The 23,476-nt window shown below is 38.0% G+C and overlaps 1 protein-coding gene across 1 annotated transcript in view; it reads right to left on the reverse strand.

The window, feature by feature from the left end:
- Positions 1-23,476, reverse strand: part of Rel (REL proto-oncogene, NF-kB subunit) — a 33,295-nt gene that overhangs the window by 7,822 nt on the left and 1,997 nt on the right. Inside the window, exons 2-5 of the mRNA XM_052198204.1 lie at positions 15,393-15,535; positions 11,209-11,357; positions 7,096-7,187; positions 2,986-3,126 (exon numbers count right to left, since the gene is read on the reverse strand). Of these exons, the coding sequence (XP_052054164.1) occupies positions 2,986-3,126; positions 7,096-7,187; positions 11,209-11,357; positions 15,393-15,535 (525 nt within the window). The remainder of the gene's footprint in view (positions 1-2,985; positions 3,127-7,095; positions 7,188-11,208; positions 11,358-15,392; positions 15,536-23,476) is intronic.

The raw sequence follows: 23,476 nt of genomic DNA on the forward strand, positions 1-23,476 counted from the left end.
AAGGCAGTCGTCATTTCTCTGCTGAATATCATTATGGTAGTTGTCAGGGGTACCCAGGGCTCTCAGATGAGAATAATCCACCGCTATACTCCTATGGTCCAGTTCTCTACATGCAAATCCGGGGTGGCATACACTACTGGTGAATGTGTGTATATACACAAAATATTTTGGAGGAAAGTTTTAAAATCTTTTCAAATAAACTTCTATATCCTTTGATGTAGGTGTTTGTCAAAAATTATCCTTTTAAAAATGAATGCCAGAACCTTAAGAAGTGCTCAACATCATTAGTCATTAGGGAAATGCAAATCAAAACAACCCTGAGATTTCACCTCACACCAGTCAGAATGGCTAAGGTCAAAAACTCAGGAGACAGCAGGTGTTGGTGAGGATGTGGAGAAAGAGGAACACTCCTCCACTGCTGGTGGGGCTGTAAGATGGTACAACCACTTTGGAAATCACCCTGGAGGTTCCTCAGAAAACTGGACATGAGACTTCCAGAGGACCCTGCTATACCTCTCCTGGGCATATACCCAAAGGATTCCCCAGCATGCAATAAAGACACATGCTCCATTATGTTCATAGCAGCCTTATTTATAATAGCCAGAAGCTGGAAAGAACCTAGATGCCCCTCAAAGGAGGAATGGATACAGAAAATGTGGTATATTTATACAATGGAATACTACTCAGCAATTCGAAACAATGAATTCACAAAATTTTTAGGCAAATGGTTTGATCTGGAAAATAACATCCTAAGTGAGGTAACCCAGTCACAAAAGAATACACATGGAATGCAATCTCTGATAAGTGAATATTAATTAGCCCAGAAGCCCTGAATAACCAAGGCACAAATCGCATAACAAATGACTCCCATGAAGAAGTATGGAGAGGGTCCTGATCCTGGAAAGGATTGATCTAGCATTGGAGGGGAATATAAGGACAGAGAAAAAAAAAGGAGGGAGGTGATTGGAGAATGGATGGAGAGAAGAAGGTTTATGGGACATATGGGGAGGGGGCATCTGGGAAAGGGGAAATCATTTGGAATGTAAACAAAGAATATAGAAAATAAAATATTAAAAAATGGATGCCAGAAATATTTGAATAAGACATAAACATTCAGGCACCAGCAACACAGTTAAGGACGTAAAGGTACCTGTTGCTAGGCCTGACAACCTAAGTCCAACCTCAGGGAAAAATATGAGGAAAAGGTAGAGCCAAGTCCTGTAAGCTGTCTTCAGTCCACACACACACACACACACACACACACACACACACACACACACACACAGATACATGGTCGATAGGTAGTTGTCTTTAAATGCACACATAAATGTATTTACCTCAGTATAATTTGCTTACAAAAGGAAACAAACCAAATATAGTCTTAAATATGATTCTTAAGTGTCATCTTAATGATTTTTTAACATTAATATATAGTCATATTAAAAATATGTTTCTGGGGGCTGGAGAGATGGCTCAGCGGGTAAGAGCACCGACTGCTCTTCCAAAGGTCATGAGTTCAAATCCCAGCATCCACATGGTGGCTCACAACCATCTGTAAAGAGATCTGACACCCTATTCTGGTGTCTGAAGACAGCTACAGTGTACTTATATATAATAAATAAATAAATATAAAAAAATATGTTTCTGAACAAGGCGGCACAGGCCTTTAATACCAGCACTTGGGAGGCAAAGGCAGAAGTAGAGACGGGTGGATGGCTGTGAGTTCAAGGCCAGCCTGGTCGACAGTGTGAGTTTATGACAACCAGGGCTGATACACAGAGGAACCCTTGTCTTGAAAAACAAAAACAAAAACAAAAACCAAAACCAAAAAAACCCCCTAAAGAGTAAAAAGCAACATGAAGGAAGGAAGGAAAGAGGGAAGGAAATATTCAGTTATTGGAAACCTAAGTGGGGCCTAGCCTATAGCTCTGTATGATATCCTGGTTCAATTGCCAGCATTGTTTAAAAAGAAAAAAGAACCAGTACTTGGGAGGCAGAGGCAGGTGGGTTTCTGAGTTAGAGGCCAGCCTGGTCTACAGAGTAGGTTTCAGGACAGCCAGGGCTACACAGAAAAGCCCTGTCTTGAAAAACCAAATAGATAGATAGATAGATAGATAGATAGATAGATAGATAGATAGATAGATAGATAAAAATAAAAATAAAAATAAAAAAGGAAAAGAAAAGAAAAATTGAGATTGAAAAAGGATCAAGATACATTGCTAAGAGAAAAGCTTTGGGATTTTTTTTCCCTCTATTAAGAAAGGATCTCAGGTGACATAGTAGGGTCTTGAATCCCTATTTTTAAACACAATAAAGGAAAACTTAACTCTTGATCTGCCTGCCTCGACTTCCCAAGTGCTAATATTATAGGCATGCACCACCACTACTGGCATAAAAAAAAAAAAAAAGGGCTTTTTAAAAATCATTGATCTTTTTTTTTTTTTAAAGTTGCCAAACTTGGAGGGTGAATGGGGGTGAAGAGGAAGATGGGGTGTCTGTGCTTGTTCAAAGGGACTGCACTGCTTGGGGACAGTGGCTATTTAGGAGGAGACTAATGGGGATCTGCTCTTCTTTCTTATATATGTATATTTGCTTGAGGTTTTTTTCTGTAATGGACATTGCTTTGTTTGTTTGTTTTTTGTTAGGGACAGGAACTCTTTATGTAATCCTGGAAATCAGGATGTAGACCAGGATGGCCTGGAACCCACGGAGATCTGCCCATCTCTGTCTCTGAGAGCTGGGATTAAAGACATGCACCACACCTGGCTTCTTTTTGTTTCTTGAGACAAGGTCTCAAAGTGTAGCCCATAAGGCCTTCAAACTTTATCCTCCTGCCTCAGCCTCTGGTTGCTAGAATTATATGTGCAAATCACTAATCCCACCCAATGTACTCCTTTTCAGATTACAACAATCCTTTAAACTTTTTAGCAGCTGAGGAAATGAAACAAGCTAAAAGTACAGACATAAGAAAATTACAGCACTTACGGTTGTCATAAATTGGGTTAGAAACAATGGGAGGCAGAGCCGTTGTGAAGTTTCCAAGTTCATCAGGAAGGAAAACTTGAAAACACAGCCTCACCACATTGAGGTCGCAATCTTCAATGTCCAGCAGCTGCTGTTCAGGGACTGAACAATACAATCTCAGGCTTAGAATGTAGAACACATAATACTAATACGCTACATAATACTAAAATCCTGCTGTCTTTCTCTCTGCCCACAACATCCAATAACCTCAATCCGCACCCATGTCTGCAGAAAGCTAAGGGGATGTTCTGTCTCAAGAATCGCTTTCTTTATTGTGCAGTTACTGTTTAACAGTAACTGATAAACTCTGGCCATGCTCAGGGAGAGATGAAACCAGGGACCAGGAACTTATGGGTAGAATCATAAACTGGCCACCATAAATCAAAAATGTTATATATGGATACAAGTTATAGATGATGGGAAATAGGCATTCTTCATTTAACATAGCACTTGACCCAGTCTTTAATTATCTTCTAAATCCAGCAAAAATCATCATCATCCCTGTTCTTATAGGTAAGACATTAATTTTAAGGAGATGACATTATTTGTCTAAAGTTTTACAGCTAAATAATAGCGTGGAAATTTGAAACAGAGGGTCATATTAATTGTGCACCAACATTTTAGAGATGCAGTGTGAAGAAGATACCAGATGATATAACTTTATGTGTAAGTCAAGTCAGCTTAAAAACAAGCTGCACACCAGAGCATTTTTACAGTACTGAAAAGAAATATAAAAACTTGACCTAGAATATAGTACAATAGTCTCTTTGTACTGATACCTGAAAAGAAGCCCATTTCTAAAACAAAATATTGGTGCCTTTTGAAATACTTTAAGCATATAGCAATAAATTGTTACAATATATTTTAAAAACATGAAATTCATTAAATTACATAAAAAATTTACTTGGAAAGGACATTATTATTAAAATTAAATATGAAAAACAATTAGCTAAATTCCCCAGCCTTACAGTAATTAAAAGAAACATATCTCACACAATGCCAGTCAAATAGTGTCAGGATTTATGCTAACACTGAAATTTATTCCAGTAAAAGCATTCTTAAGCCTGACATTTGAGTCTATGAAAACATACTTGTATGACCTGAATGGTCAAAATGGGGCTGAGAGAGATGATTCAGTTGGTAAAGTACTTTTCTTGCAAGGACCAGCTCACCCCTCCAACCCGTGCAGTGAAGTAAGCCTCCTGGGTAATAATCCCAGCTCTAGGAAGGCAGAGGAAGGATACTGGTCCTGCTCTAAGCCGGGGAGAAGCCCATTTCAAAAAAAGGAAGGCAGAAAATGCCTGAGAAAAACATCTCCATTCCTACACACCCTTATACCATATTTAAGGGAAAACGTGGTGAGGGCTTCGAGCTGTTAAGACGCCAGCACCTGTGTCACAGCTGCCTGGGACCAGCACAGAGGCCGGCAAGAGCATGGCTCTTGAAAGTCTTACTTAATAACAATGTAAACTTTAGAGTTCAAGGTTTCAGTGTCTTCATTTCAAAAGTGAGTAATCAATATTATGAAACAGACAGACAGACAAAAACAATGAATGGCTAGGTGCTCCTGACAGTTTACAAATAAATTTATGTTAATAGAAATAAAGTGTACTACAGTCATACAATGGACAAAGACTCAGCAATAAAGAACTATGGTTATATTTTCTAACAATATACAGTGCAAAAACAGTCAGACCAAATGGAACCAGACAGGAAAGAATATAGAATATAAAAGAATATACTTCCACTTCTATAAAGCCCTAGAAAACTTCGGTGTGCTGACAGAAATGAGAGGAGCTGTTGACCGGGCCAGAGCTGGCAAGAGGGAAGTGACTGAGAAACGGGGGCATGGTTCTTTGCCTTGAGGTTACATGGCGGACTGAATCTGGGCGGGTTTATTCACCAATAAGAGTCTAAAGTATTAAAATGATATATAAGAGAAAAATAAAATGGCTAATAAACTAAAATATAAATATATTTAGCCACACCATGATTCTATCAAAGGCAAGAAATTCTATTTTCACAAAAGATTATCATTTGAGGGATTTTGCTTTAAATTTTCTCAGTATGTAGAAAAACAGTTTTCATTGTGTCAACATTATTCCCATCTCTGTACAGCATGGTTAAAAACTACTGACAACCAGGAATCACAAGTGATACCTTGATCAGAGTAAAGGCTGAAAACCCAACTAATAACTGCGTTGTGTGTTCACAGGTATGTGCAGACAGGCACTGGCCTCTGTGGAGGACTAAGTGTCTTATCTGCTCTCCACCTTATTTCGAGTCTGAGCCTTGCCAGCCCCAGAAAGGCACCTGGAGCCGCCTCCCTGGTGTTGCAAACACCAAGCTCCTTCCAAATGCATGCTGGGATTGAACTCAGATCTTCATGCTCGTGCGGCCAGCACTTCAGTTACTTGGTCATAGTCCCTACCCTGAACTAATTTTCTATAAAGCCTAACCCTTAGCCTGGAGAGGAAGACATCTCCTCCTCACTGTCAGAGCAGTGCCAGGTCTGTACTTAGGTTTTATCCTACTTGACTGCCACCGACAAGTGCTGCCTCCATCCTATCAGGCATAGTCTTATGACTCAAGATGGGTGTGTCTGCTGCATCTTTGTATTTTCACTAAGCACTGAAGATAGGAGTTTACATATGATTGGTTATTACAGTTCTTCAATTAATGAGTGACTAAGGCTCAGACAGAATTCAAGGTTAGGTATACATGTCTACACAGTAAGTTTGAGGATGCAGTCTCAAGCAGCGAGAGGATGAGTCACACGTGTGCTCTACCATCGTTGAGACAGGCAAAGCCATTTACAGAGCTACACACAGGGATCATTCACCTACTTAACAATGTAGACTGTTAAAAGGTACCAGAGAAAAGGTAGTCAAGAGTGTCATAAAGAGTAAATTCTTAGTGGCCAAGGAAGCAGCTCATTTGGCAGAGACCTTCTTTAGCACACACAAAACCTTGAGTTCAATCTCCAATGATTCATAAACCAAGTGTAATGATGAATGTGAATGATCAAAGTACTGGGAGGTGGATCGGGGGCTCAGAAAATTCAAAGTCATTCTTCGCTACATAGTGAGTTTGAGGCCAGTGCAGAATACATGAATCAAAAGCAGAAACAGAAACAAAAGCAAAAAACATCAAATGCTTCAATGGGAAATGGCGGTTTGTGCCTATAACCCAGCAGGAGGGAGACTTGAGAGCAGAGGGAAGGAGGAAATTAGCCTTCGTTATGTGGTAAGACCTTGTCCCCGAAACAAAAAAATAAAAATGAACTTCTTAGTAAAGTGCTATTCACAAAGAAATGTACTAAACAGCAAGATATATTTTACCAATAAAAAACATACTACAAAGATATTTTGAAGGGCTGGAGAGACGCCTCAGTTCTTAAGAGTACTTGTTCTTGCAGAGGACCTGGGTTTGATCCCAAGTTACATCTTGCAGATGTGTGTCACATCTGCAACTTAAGTTCCAGGGGATTTGAACTCCAGCTACATATGTAGTGCACATACATATATACAAGCAAAACTTTCATACAAAAAATCAAGAGAAATCTAAAAACTATTTTGAGTGTCCAGGTCTGGAGCTCATGCCTGTAGATCAAGGGCCCAAGGCCAGCCTCAGCAAAACAGCAATTCAAGCTAGCTGGGCGGCATGGGATCAGTACTAACAATGGTGTGGAAGGGAGGAAAATACTTTATCCATTCAACCGTCAGAAAGACAGGAATCCCGACAGCTGGCAGGCTGGCATAAAGAAGAAGCATGTTGAAAGAATCAAACCGCTGGGAGAAGGCTTCAGGTTTGGGGTCTTTTGTTTAGCTGGGCATGGGGGCTCACGCCTACAATCCCAGCCCCTGGGGGCGGATGAGGGTGGATTGTGAGGAGTTCACGGCCAGTCAGGAGTGGTAGTGAGTAATAGAGAAGCCAGAGCTTACATCTACATAAAGAGGAAGGGAAGGGGAGGCTTCCACTTAAATACAAGCCAGCAAATGGAATTATAATATGAATAGAAATCACAGTCCATTGATAGACAAATAGAAGAAATTATAACAAAACACTTACCATTGAAAGGATTGATTCCTGCACTAATTCTTAAAATAATAGCTTCTTTCACTTCCTTTTTCTTTACACATCGAATACCCAAATTTTGAAAACTAAAAGCAAAAAACGAAACTTTCAAAATCACATAGTTAAACAAAACTATGACAGAAATTAAACATACTCAACACTGAGAAGTCACCTCTCTGACACACTAGCCTCTAGGTCAAGGATTCTGTTTCTAACTGTGATAATAAAGATACAAGAGAAACAAATGTAAGCCTGTCTAAGAGAATTGTTAATAGAAAAATAGAGCATGTGGTGACATGCCTTTAATCCCAGCACCAGAGAGATAGAGGCAAGTAGATTACCTTTTTACCTAGCAAGTTTGAGGCTAGCCTGAATTATGGGAAAATCTGTCCCAAACTGAAAAAGTATACAGAGTATTGTATAACTTTAAAATATACTATTTTATAATTACATTTTGCCAATATGCTTAGTCAACTAACCCGAGGTAGATAAACATTACAAGCAAAACAAACAAAACCAACCAGAAGCAAAATTTCACCTTCCAAACAAATTCATGATCAATTTACTAAAATTGGTGTATCAAGAGGTAGAAAGACAGCTGGACCCTGAAATACACAGGTATGTTTTACTGAACTTAGAGCAGTGTTAATCTATAAATTTAAAAAAATGTATAGAAGTGGCTAGTGCATTCTTAGAAAAAATCTATATACATTACCAAACTAAGAAGTCAAGTGATTAGAGCTGACCATTATTTCTTCTGGCTTCATAAACATTTTAGAGTTTTGCTATCACCACTTGGGCACAGAGACGATCTGTTAGAGCTGAGTACCCGTGGCCCACTTACACACACTTGTCCACTCTGATAAGGGACCAGGCTAGCCTTCTTATATTTGATTTCCTCTGCTCACTTATGCTGCCTGCCTAGCTTATCACTGAAAAATGTACCATGAAAACCCAGCTGGCAGCTGTACAAGGTCTTGCTGTGTACTTTAGCCTGGCCTCAATTTTTTTCATAGACAACAGAATATACTTTATGCCATATTATATGATTGCAATAGAAGAAATGAAGTATTTTTATTAGAGAGGGTAAATATAACAATATTTAGCAACAGTTTCAAAGGGTCATTTATGGAAAACTTCTCAATAGCTACAAATATTACTCATTTGCATATGTGTAATACAAATGAAGATGGGGAACTCCCCTGCCACCATCCAGTCATACTTGTTCCCACATGGAAAAACCATGACATCATCTGCGATGGGTGGGTGTGAATAAGGAAGCAAAATGCAATGACAAGAACATCACTAATTCTTCAAACTTCACTTGGCACTTGAGCCAGAGGCTGCCTGGTATGCCCCGCTCCAGGTTCACACTGCCTGGTGTGCCCCACTCCAGGTTCACACTGCCTGGTGTGCTCCACTCCAGGTTCACACTGCCTGCTGTACCCCACTCCAGGTTCACACTGCTGTATATTCATGCTTCATGCTTAGCACTCACACCTGTGACTTCATTAGCACCTAAAATAACTTTGCCACTTCCTTCCTCCTCCTCCTCCCATAACAAAAATTAAGTTATAAATCTTAATCCTTTCTTGAAATCTTGCAACAAAATAATTCTTCTCTTTAACATACACAACTTGGTTTTCTTTCTTTCTGAATAACCACATCTGGTAAGCGGTTTAGTAGTGCAGCGCCTGTCCTGCACATCACACCCTGGAATCATCCGAGTACTAAAGAAAGAGGAAAGAAGGAAAAGAGGTGAAAGCTCTGACTTAAGGAAGCCAAGAATCATGGGGCATCTGATCATTCATTCAACGAACGCCTTCATAGTCATTCAACACAATTTGGAGTCCCAGCTGTGCACTAAAACTCTCAAAAGGAATGAAGACGCATTTTCTCCCTTCATGGAACTTAGTGTCTGGAATGGGGGTGGGGTAGGGGGCTGGGGGGGTGGCAAACTCTAAATCATGGGCCAAATTCAGCATACTGCTCATTTTGTAAATGAAGTTTGTATTGGAACACAAGCATTCACATTTGTGGATGCTTTCCAGTCACTGAGTAGGACATAGTCCACGGGGCTCACAAGGTGCATGATACGACTAGAACTTAAAAACAAAGAAAGAAACAAACAAACCCTGCTAGCTCAAGTCTTGTGAATTAAGTAAATCACATGCAAAAAACAGTAGGAACTGAACTAGGGAGACAAAAGAAGTAGCTCCTCTGAAAGAACTCTGTGAGCAGAGGGAGCTACAGGCACACACTCATGACTTCAATGTCAGATTAGAGGCACCGAGCCGGGCGGTTGGAGGCTCACACCTTTAGACCCAGCATTTGGGAGGCAGAGGCAGGCGGATCTCTGAGTTGAGAGCCAACCTGGTCTACAGAGTGAGTTCCAGGACAGCCAGGGCTACACAGAGAAACCCTGTCTCAAAAACAAACGAACAAAAAAACCCAAACAACAACTCTATCTATCTATCTATCTATCTATCTATCTATCTATCTATCTATCTATCTATCTATCTATCTATCATCTATCTATCCCACTAGAATGGGACAAAAGATAAAGACCAGGGACCATACGGAAGAACAGCCAGAAAACTATAGGTTACAACAAGTTTGTCTTCACAGAAATCAAGAAAGAGTATTTCAAGACACAAATGACTGAAAGTTTGAAACACTGCTGGAAGATCAAGACATGCAGGAGGTAATATTTCTTGTCAAATGTGTATTCCTAGGATTTTTTGTGTTTTGTATTATTACTATTAATAAGAGGAACTTTTTCGGAGATAAAGTCTTGCTGTGTACTCCAGGACAATCACAATTTTTTTTCATAGATCATACAGAATGAAGAGATTAATCACAACATATGTTTTTTTTTTTTTTTTTTTACTTTCAACAATGATAAAGCAGTACACCTATCCAGACATGGTAATGTATGCTTACTTATAATCCCAGTGCTCTTGGGGCTGCGGAAGGAGGATCCCTACAAGCTGGAAGCTATGCTAAGCTACACACTGAGATTCTGTCTCAAAACAGTCAAAACTTAAAAACTGAGAAGCAGCAGACAGGTAGCTCACTTAGCAGATCTCTAGCCTAACATGCGTGAAGTCTTAAGCTCAATCTGCACAGCCTGGAGGTCTTATGGCTATGATCTAACCCCTGGAACCTCAGTATCTGAATCCCCTGGAAGGCAACCCTGGCCTACAGAAAACTCTGTCCTAAGGGGAAAAAAGCCAGGTGGAGGTGGCGCACACTTTTAGTCCCAGCACTTGGAAGACAGAGACATGTGAACCTTTGAGTTTGAGGCCAGCCTGATCTACAGAGCGAGTTTCAAGACAGTGGGGGCTACACAGAGAAACTGTTTTGAAAAATAAAAAGAAAAACAAAAACAAAAAGAAAAAACAAACAAAACAAAAAGGGAAACAAAATAATAACATAAAAAAAATGCCCGGCCATGGTGGTGCATGCCTTTAATCCCAGCACTTGGGAGGCAGAGGCAGGCGAATTTCTGAGTTCAAGGCCTGCCTGGTCTACAGAGTGAGTTCCAGGACAGCCAGGGCTATACAGAGAAACCCTGTCTCGAAAACACAGCAAAACAAAACAAAACAAAACATAAAAAAAATACTTCTGCTGAGCCAGACACGGTGGTGTTACCTGTGATGTCAGGACATGGGGACTGGAGGCAGGAAGAGAAGTACAAAGTCATTCTACACAGTAAGTTTGAGCCCAGCCTAGGCTATATTAGGAAGAACTAGCATGTGTGCTATCTATTAATAAAGAATGAACGCAAGTGGTAAAAACAAAAATTTTAGTATCAGGTCGGTGAGATGGCTCAGTGGGTAAAGGCATCTGGAAATCTGACAACCTGAATTCAATCCTCAGGGTCCACGGGCTGGAGAAAAGAACCAGCTCCACCAGTTGAACCAACTCTGACCTCCACATGCACCCCACAGCACATGTGTCCTCCGCCCCAGACAAAAAATAAAATGTAATTAAAATGTAAATGGACATATTATAGTAAATTAAATACAGAATTAATTTATTTTGCTAAAAGCTAAAATTATATCTTTGTCCTACTGCTGAAGATTTCTGTTGCTATATACTTACAACAAAGGTCTGCGCTCGGGTCCGAATTCCGCTTCATAGTACCCATCTCTGCAGTCTTTCCCAACTAAATCATGAGGATGAGGTTTATATGGGTCATTCTTTGTTACTAATGTAATTCTTACTTTTCCTTTTCCATAGTAGTTCATAATCTGAAGAGGAAAATTAAATATACAATCTGTAAGTATAAGATCTTGTTAACAACAGATCTCCTAGACAGGTATCGTGGCACATGCGTATAGTCCCAGCATTTGGAAGGCTGAAGCAGGATCAGTACAAGTTCAAGGCCAGCCAGGGCTGCATACAATAATGCCATGTTTTAAAGCAAACAAATAAAAAGAAATGATCCATTAATTTAAGTTCAATTTATATAGTACAGTCAGCACATAATAAAGTTCAAATATTCAGCAGTTTACTTGAGATTAAAGTTTTCAGAGAATATATCAGGCGGGAAAACTTATCTTTCTATTCCTAGAATGTTCCTTTCTGCTAATTTCATCTAGCTTTATCATCTGCTTATTTTCCTTTTAAAGCAGGTAAGCAGGCCAGGCATTGTGGTGCACACTTTTAATCCCAGATTTGGGAGGCAGAGGCAGACATCTCTGTCTGGTCTATAGAGTGAGTTCCAGGACAGCCAAGGAAACACAAAGAGACCCTGCCTCAAAACCCCAAAATAAACAGGTTTCACATTCACCAGCCTTCGTTGTGCACAGCTTGCTCCTTCATGTAAAGCTGTGAGGCTTGCTCTGTGGCTAGGTTCTGGGATGCTGAAAACTGGCCCTGGTTGCTTCTGGAGATGGAAGATCCTCATGGTCACCAAATGATACTACACAACCTTGACCCCCAACTTATCCCCAATTGGTCAGTAAAGATGCCTATAGCTTATAGCTGGGCAGAAGACAGATGGGTGAAGTTTTGGTTCCTGGGCTGGGGGACTGAGGCAGGAGACCATGAGGGAAGGAGGAGAAGGAAGGTGCAGAGAGGAGAAGACGCCATGGGAGGTGAATCATGAAGACATGGCCCTGAGGGCTGGCCAACTGCAGCAGGAGTGGCCCAGGCAGAGCATGTCAAGTTATCACTCGGGTTGTCGATAGGAAAGTAGATACTAATTGCTTCGAGGGTAGATATCTGCCCAGCTCTAGTGCTTTAAGGACTTATTGTAAATATAAAGGTTTTAAGTTTTTAATCCGGGAACTAAATGATCCCAGGCAGAGTAGAAACCCCTGATTATTATTTACTACAGCAAAGACCTGTTGGGACAGAAAAGATATAAACCTTACATATAATTTTGATGAATAAATAAGACGATTTGAGAAGAACTAAGACTGGTGAGATGGTGCTGCAGGTAAAGGCACTTGCCACCAACTTTAATCTCTGGATCTCACAGTAGCACAAGGAGAGAACACACACACACACACACAGAGAGAGAGAGAGAGAGAGAGAGAGAGAGAGAGAGAGAGAGAGAGAGAACACACATACATACACAGAGAGACAGAGACAGGGAGACAAAGAGAGAAAGAGAGACAAAGAGAGAAAGAGAGAGAGAGGGAGAGAGAGAGAGATAGAGATAGAGAGAGAGAGAGAGAGAGAGAGAGAGAGAGAGAGAGGTGTCAAAAAAAAGCCAGAGTCCTCTAAGACCATCTAGCCCATGAAAAATCTTGTAGCAAAGGAAGGTAAAAACAGAAGTAGGTTTTGAAATTCACCCGACTGTACCCACGCCATAGGTGAAGGAAACGCTGGGATCCTGGTGGAGGCTGAGACCATCAAAGGCGCAAGAGCAAGACCTGCCTCTCTGGAGGCACTTCCTTCCAAAAGTATCTGAAGCATCTTTCAAAATACATCTTAAGAGCCATCTGCAAAGTGTGTCTGTATGCATACTGCAGACAGCAGGGCAGTGTGCTCTGAGCTGCGCGTGCTGCTTCCAGGTCTGCCAGGATGAACTGGACAGGGCAATCAGGCGAACACACACTGTTCTGCAACGCTTTAGTTTAAGAACAGTCAAAAATGACTCACAGGGTTGAAAGCATAGAATTTTAATTAATTTTTCACCGTATGTCTTTCATTTGAACACTTAGAAATAATTTAGATAATCAAAAGCAATATTGTTGCAAAATATGTGATTTAAAAACATGAAGTTATGGGCCTGGAGTGATGGCCCAGCAGCTAAAAGCACTTACTGATCTTCTATAGGACTAGAGTTCAGATCCCAGAATCTCAACTGTTACACAGTTCACAACTGCCTGTAACTGCAGATTCAATCTGGAATCTGATACTCTTTTCTGGCCTCCGTGGGCCTATGCATGCATACATACACATGCACACACATGCTCACACTTTCACACACACACACACACACACACAAACACACACAAAATTAAAGTTTATACAGTAGACAGGAAAAAGGCTTTAGGCATACTATTGTACAACATGGTAACTATGTACAAATGCACTGTATATTTCAAAAAACTAGGAGGACTTTGAATGTTTCCACAAGGAATGATTAATATTTAACTTGATTTAAGCATTACATGATGTATACATGTATACATTACATGGCATCCCATTAATATGTATAATTTAAGCATCTATATATCAGTTAAAATATCAAAACAGAAATTTGAAAATTAATATATAACTTGGCCATTGACTTATTTTTTAATTTTGTAATTCTTCTTAGGTTCAATAAAATAAACTGGAAATAATAAGCTACTTATAAAACAGTGATTTCAGATCTACTGATGAAAACTTAAGAACCATATTTCAAAATCCATTTTGAGACGGTGTCTTCCTTTTATCCAACGAGTCTCTAGGCTCAGGCCATCCGCCCAGCACAGCCTCCCAAGCAGATGAGATTTGCTGGGTGACACTGCCCCTGACTTGCTATTAACTTTGTTTTCATTTGTTTGTAGAGACAAGGTCTTGCTTAAATAGCCCAGACTGGCCTGGAACTTCTTATATAGCCAGGTAGACTTCAACTCAGTATCTACCTGTTTTTGCCTCCCAATGCTTGTCATGTGCTACCACACCAACTCACTGTTAAGGTTTTTAATTGGCACTTAAATGATAAAAATTAACTAGGCATGATTGCACATGTCTGTAATTCCAGAATGAAGGAACAGAGGCAAGAGGCAAGATCACTACAAGCGTGGGGCTAATGATTTTGTTTCAAAACACTAAATGTGAATAAATGAATAAATAAATTATAAAAATTAAAAAATAAATTATAAAAGTTAAAAGGCAAGTAGATACAATTTATAAATTTAAAATATAAGAATACCTTATAAATATGGTATATTTGCTAAATTCATTTTCAACCAAAAAACTGTTTTCACAGGCTAGGGAAATAGCTCAGTGGTAGAACACTTGTTTAGCATTCCTAAGATTCTAGGTTCAAAATGCAAGAATGAGGTGTCAACCCACCTAACGCTGTCCTGACGCCCACACGGGCACTGAGGTACCTGAGTGTCTGCATTCACACACACAACAGAGCATATACTCACACACTTTACACACACACAGAAAAAGAGTGATACTTTAAATGATGTTAATAACCCAGAGTTTTGGAGGTAAGCATAAAGGTATGAAAAAAGGAAGGGAAAAGTTATTAATAGCTGCTACAGTAAAAGATCAAAACATGTTCCAAATCCATCTTTAACATATGCAATAACTCCCTGACCAGTATATTAATAGCTATTAATAGCCACTACACTAAAAGATTAAAACACGTTCCAAATCCATCTTTAACATATACAATAATTCCCTGACCAGCATATGCACAGAATGCTTTTTCCTCATTAAGTGCTTTGTGTTAACAAAAGGGATCCGATCCAAAGCTGTCAGTATACGATAAGCACTGCGAGTCACTGCAGTTATATTAATACATGAACTTTATAGCAGGAAAGAGTCCACATTTTTCAGAGATGTCCCTACACATCTAGCTAATGAAGAACAAATACAAAGAAAGGGGACCAGAGCATGGGGTTGCAAAAGACTGTTAAACTGAGCCTTCCGCTAGGTGGGTACTGCATACCTTTAACTCGGGAGGCAGAGGCAGCGGGATCTCTGACCAGTCTGGTCTACACAGAATGAGTTCCAAGACAGCCAGGACCACACAGAAAAACCCTGTCTGGAAAACAATAAAACAAAATGAGGCACTAAAAGTGAGATGCTGAAGAAAGGCACGTTACCTGGATGGACGGGTAGGTCCGGTTGTTGTCTGTGCTGCGCTCCCCTGGGATGCTGCCTGCTGATCGCCCTTCACACTTGTATCTGAACCGCATGCCCCTCTGCCTTGGCTGTTCAATTATTTCTACATATGGATTATATCCACCTGAAGGTTTTAAAAAGAACAGAGCAATGAGATTAGAAGAGTCATAGAATAGACTTTAATGGCTTGGTATTTTAAAAGCAAAGATCTTTTTCCTTCCTAACATTAAATAACAAAGTTAAAATGTAATCATCAATTAAATGAGGAAGATACTATTTTCTCATACAAACTAAGTGCCTATGTAGTATTAACACATAATCGATGAGTGCTTTATTGCTTAATATCTATACCTAATGATTGTATTAAGTTCTGAGACAACAACTTTTAGAATTACCTGTCCACATGAGGCCAATTAGAAGGTTTTTCTCCCAACATTTCCCAAGAAAGGTAAAGAAAATAGTGTTCAGAAATAAATTATATTCCAAAACTGAATAAAATGTACTTAACTGCTTCATTTTAAATTAGACTACCACTGCATGAAAGAACACTTGTTGAAAATTAAAATGGACTTACATCCTTGCCTAGGTAAGTCTGGACTATCAAAGGATCTGTACACAGTATACTAAAACAGTATATTGACGTTAGGCTCAACGAAATTTTCAAATCAGTTCCATCTAAATCTTCTCCAAAATGTAACTTATAATGTGGAAATAATAAGGTTATTTACTTTCCATAACAAATGTAATTCAAAATGTGTACCCTTGGGGTAAAACACTATTAATATAACTACCAAAGTAAGTGTGTTGAGTGAAAGAAGCTAATCTAAAACAAGCACATACTATATGATCCATTTGCATGAAACTCCAGAACTGTAAGCCAATCTATAATGAAAGAAAGGTGATCACTATTTGTCTGAACTTGGTAGATGAGAAAGTTTGGAGGATGGTGGACATGTTTATTTCTATTTTGTTAGTTAAGATATATATATATCTTATATATATGTGTGTGTGTGTGTATGTATATGTATACACACACACACACACACACACACACACACACACATTATATTTCCAAGTGTGGAGGGCCAGGCCTTTAATCTTAGCAATCTCAAAAACAGAGGTAGGCTGATCTCTGTGAGTTCAAGACCAGTCTCAACTATATAGCAAGTCCCAGGCCAGCCAGGCTACATAATAAGATCTTGTATCAAAAAACTGAAAAAAAAAGTTTCTATATAATTAGTACATTACAATGAATTAAATATGTCAATAAAACTTTAAAAATATATGCATCTTCACCCTTTAGCCAAGTCATAGAAGTAAAGTTCCATGAAATCAACTGTGTTTTCATGTTAGGGCAGGTAACCATGTGATTTTACTTTAGGAGTATAAATTCCCCAAATCATAAATCCATTTCACTAAGGCTTATCCTGTTAGAATGTAAACAAGCTTCAGAAATGGTGAAACAATGAATTTTTTAATATAGTATGGGACCAGGCCTGTTCCAAACTGGGCACCTTTCTTTTCCTTGTAGAATTTACTATGTAGACCCAACTGACCATGAACTGCAGTGATTTTCCTGCTTTTGCCTCCAGAGTTCTATTATCAAAACAAAATAAGATCCAGCAAGACCCTGTGGTGTTAGTAATATCTTATTATTAATATTCTCTGTAAAACATGTGTTAACGTCTTCCAAGTATCACAAATATAAGAGGTAGTCAGTAAAAGTGCTACTATTCCTTCAGATGCTCTCTGGAAGAAGTGATACCCTTACTATCACAACTGCTACTAGAAGGACCTAACACCCAACAGTGAGCAGTGACCAGTGTGCCTCGCAATTATGTCAGTGTACAAAAGGGGGAAATACTAACAAAATTCTGCAGAAAGTTATAATAAGAACAAAAGAGGAATCTAACAGTTTAAGAGAGGGAAAAATGTAACAAAGCAAGAGTGGAAAGACATTTTAGAAAAGGGGAAGTAATTGTCCATGACATCAACCACCAATGGAAGTGCAGCACAATTCCACTCTTAGAAAGAGAACCAAAAGTTCAAGTACATTCAGTGATGTGGATTTTGTTATACATGTGAAAAGCAATCTATGCTTTTATTCATGGAAATCACAAGTTCAGATTAGCTTTCTAGAGAAAGAATTCTGATGGTAGTGGATAGACTAAAAAAAAAAAAGAAAATATCAGTTTAAAGACGACTTACATATACACACATACATTTTTCTATAAATACATACATACATAAAATATACATATAAACAATAAAATAGACAATTATAACAATTGACTAAAACAAGTTATTTAAAACTTGAAAATTTCCTTTTAATATTTTTGAACTACAGTTGATTACAAATAAATGAATTGAAGAAAATCAAACTATAGGTAAGTGGAGAGTATTGTCATATGAGCCAAAATGTGGGTTATGTCTGAAAAATGGTTGTTACAAAAATAAAAGATTATTTCAAAAAACAAAACTGACATATTTTGGTATCTAAATATCAAAGAGAAATTAATCACTAGTGGCGAGGGTCTGGGGAGACAGCTCAGTCAGAAAAGTGCTTGGCATTCAAGTACAATGCTAAGTTCAATGCCCAGCATCTGTAAAAACAGCCAGGCATGGCAGCATATCCCCGTAAGCTGGAGAGGAGATCGGAGGATCCTTGGAGTTCACTGGCTTGCCAGCCTAGCCTAAGGAGTGAGAGTAGGTCCCCATCACTCACTCACACACACACACACACACACACACACACACACACACACACACACACAGCAGTGGGTGAGGGGCTGGGGTGGGAGAATCACTTGTGGCCATGTGGTTTCTACTCAATAAATTATTGCTGCTACCTTTAGTTTTATTCGTTTTGACTTAGACCTCTTGCATTTGATTCTATCACTCATTTGCTTATTCAAATGACAGAAAGCAGGCTGAAGGATCTAGGTGCAATCTCAGCAACAAATAAACAGTAACTCAGATAAACAAACGACAAACACACAGAAAAAGAGAAAACTATTTTAAAACAACAAACTCCATAATAATTACTGAAAATATAAGGCAAATGAATATTTTACAATGTGTGTATCATTTACATCGTAATTTTAACTATCTGATAGCCTGTGCATTCTTGTAGGACTACCCAAGAGAATGTACTTTTCTCTTCAAATGTGTTAAATTCAACATGATTTTTTTTTTAGTGGCATCTTAAAGAACTTATGTGGTTGAACTAAAAGGTCAAATAAATCCCAGCCATTACTTAAGAGGTATTCTGGTGAGAAATTGATATATAATGGCATTATTAATGGTAGCTGGTTACCTTTTTTGAAGGAGAAATATAAAAACCATCACAGGATCATTCAAAGCAAGTTACACATTTCTTTAAACCAGTGAGTGCACTTAAAAAACTATGAAATATAAAGGACCTAAGACTAAGTAGTTTTTAAAATATATTAAAGTAGTAAGAATTACCTAAATATTGCCATTTAATTTCATGCATTTATATTTATTTTTCTTCCTGTAGGAATTCTTCATTGAGCCAGGCAGTGGTGTCACATGTCTTTAGTTCCAGCACTGGGGAGGCAGAGGCAGGAGGATCTCTGAGTTCGAGGCCAACCTGGACTACAGAGCTCCAGGGCAGCCAGGGCTACACAGAGAAACCCTGTCTCAAAAAAAATATATATATATATATAACAACAATAAAAAGGAACTCTTCATTGGTAACAAGCCTCACTCAAAAGCAAATTTCAGAATTTAAAGTCTACTTTCCCCATTGGGAATAACTTTTCCATCCTATAAACCAAGAAACATGGTATTTTTGTTTAGAGCAACTATTCAAAAAAAAAAACATTACTTTAGGGAAAATTAACTATTGTGTTCTTTATGTTTTGAGACAATATATTATCTATCTAGGGCTAACCTCTAACTTGTTTTATAGCCTAGACTGAACTTCAAAGTCTCTGGCTTCCACTTTCCCAGTGTGGAAATTGCAGGCTCCACTATCACACACTCTGTACAATGCTGGGTCCAGTCAGGGCCTCTCAAGACTGTGAACTACTCTACATATTGAGCTACATCCTTTCTGAGACAGGCTCTCGGGAAGCTAGGCAAGCCTCACCCAGTGTGCAGCTTGAGGCTTTCTTTGGACTTCTGATCTTCCAGACGCTCCCCTTCAAATACCAGGATTACAGATTTCTGCCACCATCCCCAGCTTTGTTATAGAAATAAAACTGCATGTTTTACTTCTTCAAGTTACTGAATGGCAGAAATTGTATTACTCATTCATGTCCTAAATTAACATCTGTAGGGAGATTAAAATTCCAAAGCTCTTTTGTGCCAGTGATTCAAAAATTAAAGGACTATATTAATGATTAATCTGTTCTTCTTTATATTTCTCAATAACTGAAAAAAAAAGTACTTTGTAGATACTAGAACAACTATACCTTCTTGCCTCCTCATAATTGTTCATATTCTGATTTAACTGTAGCCCTCCTCCCTAGAAAATCATTTGTATTATGTGTTAGTAGAATGATCCAATCATGTCCTTCCTTGGTACTGTTTTACAATGTCATTCCTCTTGAAGATGAAAAATGAAAAACTGTAGTCGTCTATGGAGAGTACGAAGAAAAAATTATAAACCAAGGAATCTTAGGGAAATACTCTTACCTTACAGAAAAAGTCACTATGGTTTTTAAACGCACAGAAACGTTTTCAAAGTTGTTTCTAAACAATTTAATTAAGGTATTTTTCTTTAACCAGGACAAATGTAAAGTCTGGATTGCTCTCTATATTCTGATTTGCATTGTAAAGTGCTAATATCTATCTACTAGAACAATTTTTGAATTATAGCTAAAACATTTGCAATATATTATGATTTCATATGCACTTAAGTAAAAAGGATTGCTCTTTGAAAACACTGAGCCTATTTAAAATCTCAAGTATGAGTTTTAAAATAAAAAAATTAGAAATTATATTTTAAAATGAAAAGGAAATTAGAAATTTCTTTTATATTAAAAACATTAAAAATAGATTAATTGTCACAATTATATACAAAATAGATGTACCAACAAAAATATTATTGCTAGAATGAGAAACCATAATTAAGTACACAATGAGAATATGTTACATATATTAATTATAATACCAATTAAAAGACATACACAGGTATTTCTCACATATTCTCTTAACTTTACTCTTTATAAAGAGAACTGGTGATCATCTTAGAGATTATAAAACTTCAAAATAATATAAAAATTTGAGGAAAAGGATTATTATTATTGATTTATTTTTTGAGACAGTTCTCATTGTGTGGTCTGGCTGGTCTGGAACTTGCTTTATAGAGCAGACTAGTCTTGAATTCAGAGATCTGCCTGCCTCTGCCTCCACATGCTGGAATTGAAGGAATGGGCCACTGTGCCTATAATAAACACATACACACACACTACAGTAACAGTTTTTAATAATATAGTGGTCAGGAAGTCATAATCCAAGGAACTAACAAATCTGACTATCAAATAGATGTCTTCTGGGTCTATAGCCACAGAAGAGCTAAGCAAAGAGTGACAGAGTGAAACTCTTCCATGAGATTTTTTTTTTGAAAGAATTAAAGTCATAGGTGTCATTAAACTGCAGAGGTGTAATTACAACCAAGTTTTAAAATAAAATCAACTTTTGAATTTATGTATCAAGAAAAAAGTTGTTAAGCATAAAACCTCAACAACAGATATGGCTACAATCTATAACCTAAAACAAATAAAAATATCTTAAGAATATAAGCAAATATTTAGATTCAAAGTCCCTAGAAAAAAGTTTGTTCTGGGGCTGTACATCAAAAGCCAAACAAACCCTAACCTAACCTCAGAGAGGTCTGAGAAGAAATGAAACACTTCAAGAATAAAGCCCAGACAGATCTCTGAAGAGACCTTCCAAACTAATCTAAATACTCTGCAGACCCACTGCCTAAGACGTGAAGAAATAAAAACAGCCATGCAGAGTGCTCAGGGAAGCTACCAACGCAACGTCCCAAGCATAGACAGGATTATGGTTAAAGCAGGCAAAAAATGTCTGGCAAGTTGTCATTATCCCAGTCACCAAACCAACCAACCAACCAACCATCCTCATTCAACTGAAACAAAACATTCCAAAGATAGCCTTTGATGGCCCTTTGTATACAACATTACTCTGAACCACGATCAGAGCCTGGTTGTTTACAATACAGCACACAGATGACAGTCAGAAGCACAGCCGAGAACAGCCGACTAGAGAGCCTCTTTTTCATAAAACCCTGGGGAAACAGATTTTGCCTGGAACCCAAAAGAGCAAGCAGCTAATAATCATACACTCCCAAATATCATCTCCATTCAGAACTTTCTGACGGTATTCAACTGACGTATTTATCACAAGGCAAATCAAAGCGATGTAAATGCTCTGCAGTAAGGTTTCGCTGCTGTGGGTACAGGAAAAACAAATCGAAGAACAAACTAAAAACCAGTCCTAAGAGAATGCAAAAGTAATGTTTAAAGTCTTTCCTAGAAACAAAAATACACTGCAGGGCCAAATCATCTCTATTAAGATTTCAGACTTAAAAATACAAGAGACCCAGTTAAGTACAAATTTCAAGGGAACATTTTTTTGATAAATATATCTTCCTCTGCAATATTCAGATCACGTGCTCATAAACACAATTATGCAGAGAGTCCATATGGGAGAAAATTGAAACAAAAAAAAAATCCTGAGTCCCTTACTTACTTGAGAAAGAGACCACATCTACCCTGTGCTCTTAATTATGACTGTGCCCCATCATCTTCTCATTCATTCTTGTTAGTGTACATCACTGATTAGTATAACACCTTCATCTCTTTTTCCTGTGCTTCATTTCTGAAACATCTGTATTTGTGAGCAGTCTTATTTTAAAAAGAAAAGTCATTTGTGTTCGCTAGTTACTCCTAACTTCTAGCTCTACTATTAAAGTGTAAGTTGTCTCGCAGCTGCGTTCACTTTTATTGGGGGAAAAAAGGTTATCTTGAAATTCACATACGAAAAGTTGGTAAGTAGTAAGGTCTACAAAAATAATTCCTTCCTGTACTTCCTGTTATGTGACACAGCAGAAACATATTAAAGAAAAAAATATGATTAAATACAAACTTTCTAAATTTTAAAGTACATTTCACCAAAGACAGTGTTAACCATTAGTAACATCGTATGTGCCTTACAAATTAACTGTGCCCCTCCCTCCATTTTGTTCTTTTTAGGAAATAATGAGAAGTTTTAAATATGGACATAAAGCATCTAACATAACATGCAGACCTTTGATCGGGAACATTTTCTCCACGTTGCCTGCTATAATTAATCTTATCAAAAAGCTAGAACCAAAGCACAGTATTGTTTAAAAGGCAATGGGAAACAACCTAATGGCTGGCTAGGAAGTCTTAATTTGCTAATTTACCTGTACAATAATTAGAATCATCATATAAAAATCCTGCCTTCTCACGACATTTATATCATTCTGCTCATGAGATTATGATCTTCAACACTTTACATTTATAGGCACCACCTATTCAATTGCACATACGTATTTACCTATTTACATATGACATCCGGAGAGGAATGAACAAATGGTCTTAAATGCTTGGTAATCAATATGAATACTTTTCAAGGTTTCAATACTATATTGCAAAAAAAATATCTAAATTACATAATCATAAATCAAGCAGTTTTATTGCTTTTAAGTTTCTATTTCAAATGGAATAGGAATTTAAAATTTATTTCATAATTTTTCTCTATTATGAAATTTTCTCTATATGGTCTTCATAACTGATAAGGTACCTAGACTCTTTTAAACTATATTTTTTGCCTAGAAACTTCAAATAGCTGAATTACAATTTAAATGACATGAAGTATTTTAAGTAGTCTCATTTAGTGCAACCTTTGATAAAAGATCAAAAAGCAAGAAGATAGTGACACTACAACTTACAGATTTGTTCTCTATGTTTGCTGGGATTTTTTTTCTCTGACAGTACTAAGCACTGAACCCAGGGCTTCGGAGAAACTGGATGAGCCCAGCCCAACT

The sequence above is a fragment of the Apodemus sylvaticus genome, chromosome 11 (assembly GCF_947179515.1).
Source record: "Apodemus sylvaticus chromosome 11, mApoSyl1.1, whole genome shotgun sequence".
Taxonomy (NCBI): domain Eukaryota; kingdom Metazoa; phylum Chordata; class Mammalia; order Rodentia; family Muridae; genus Apodemus; species Apodemus sylvaticus.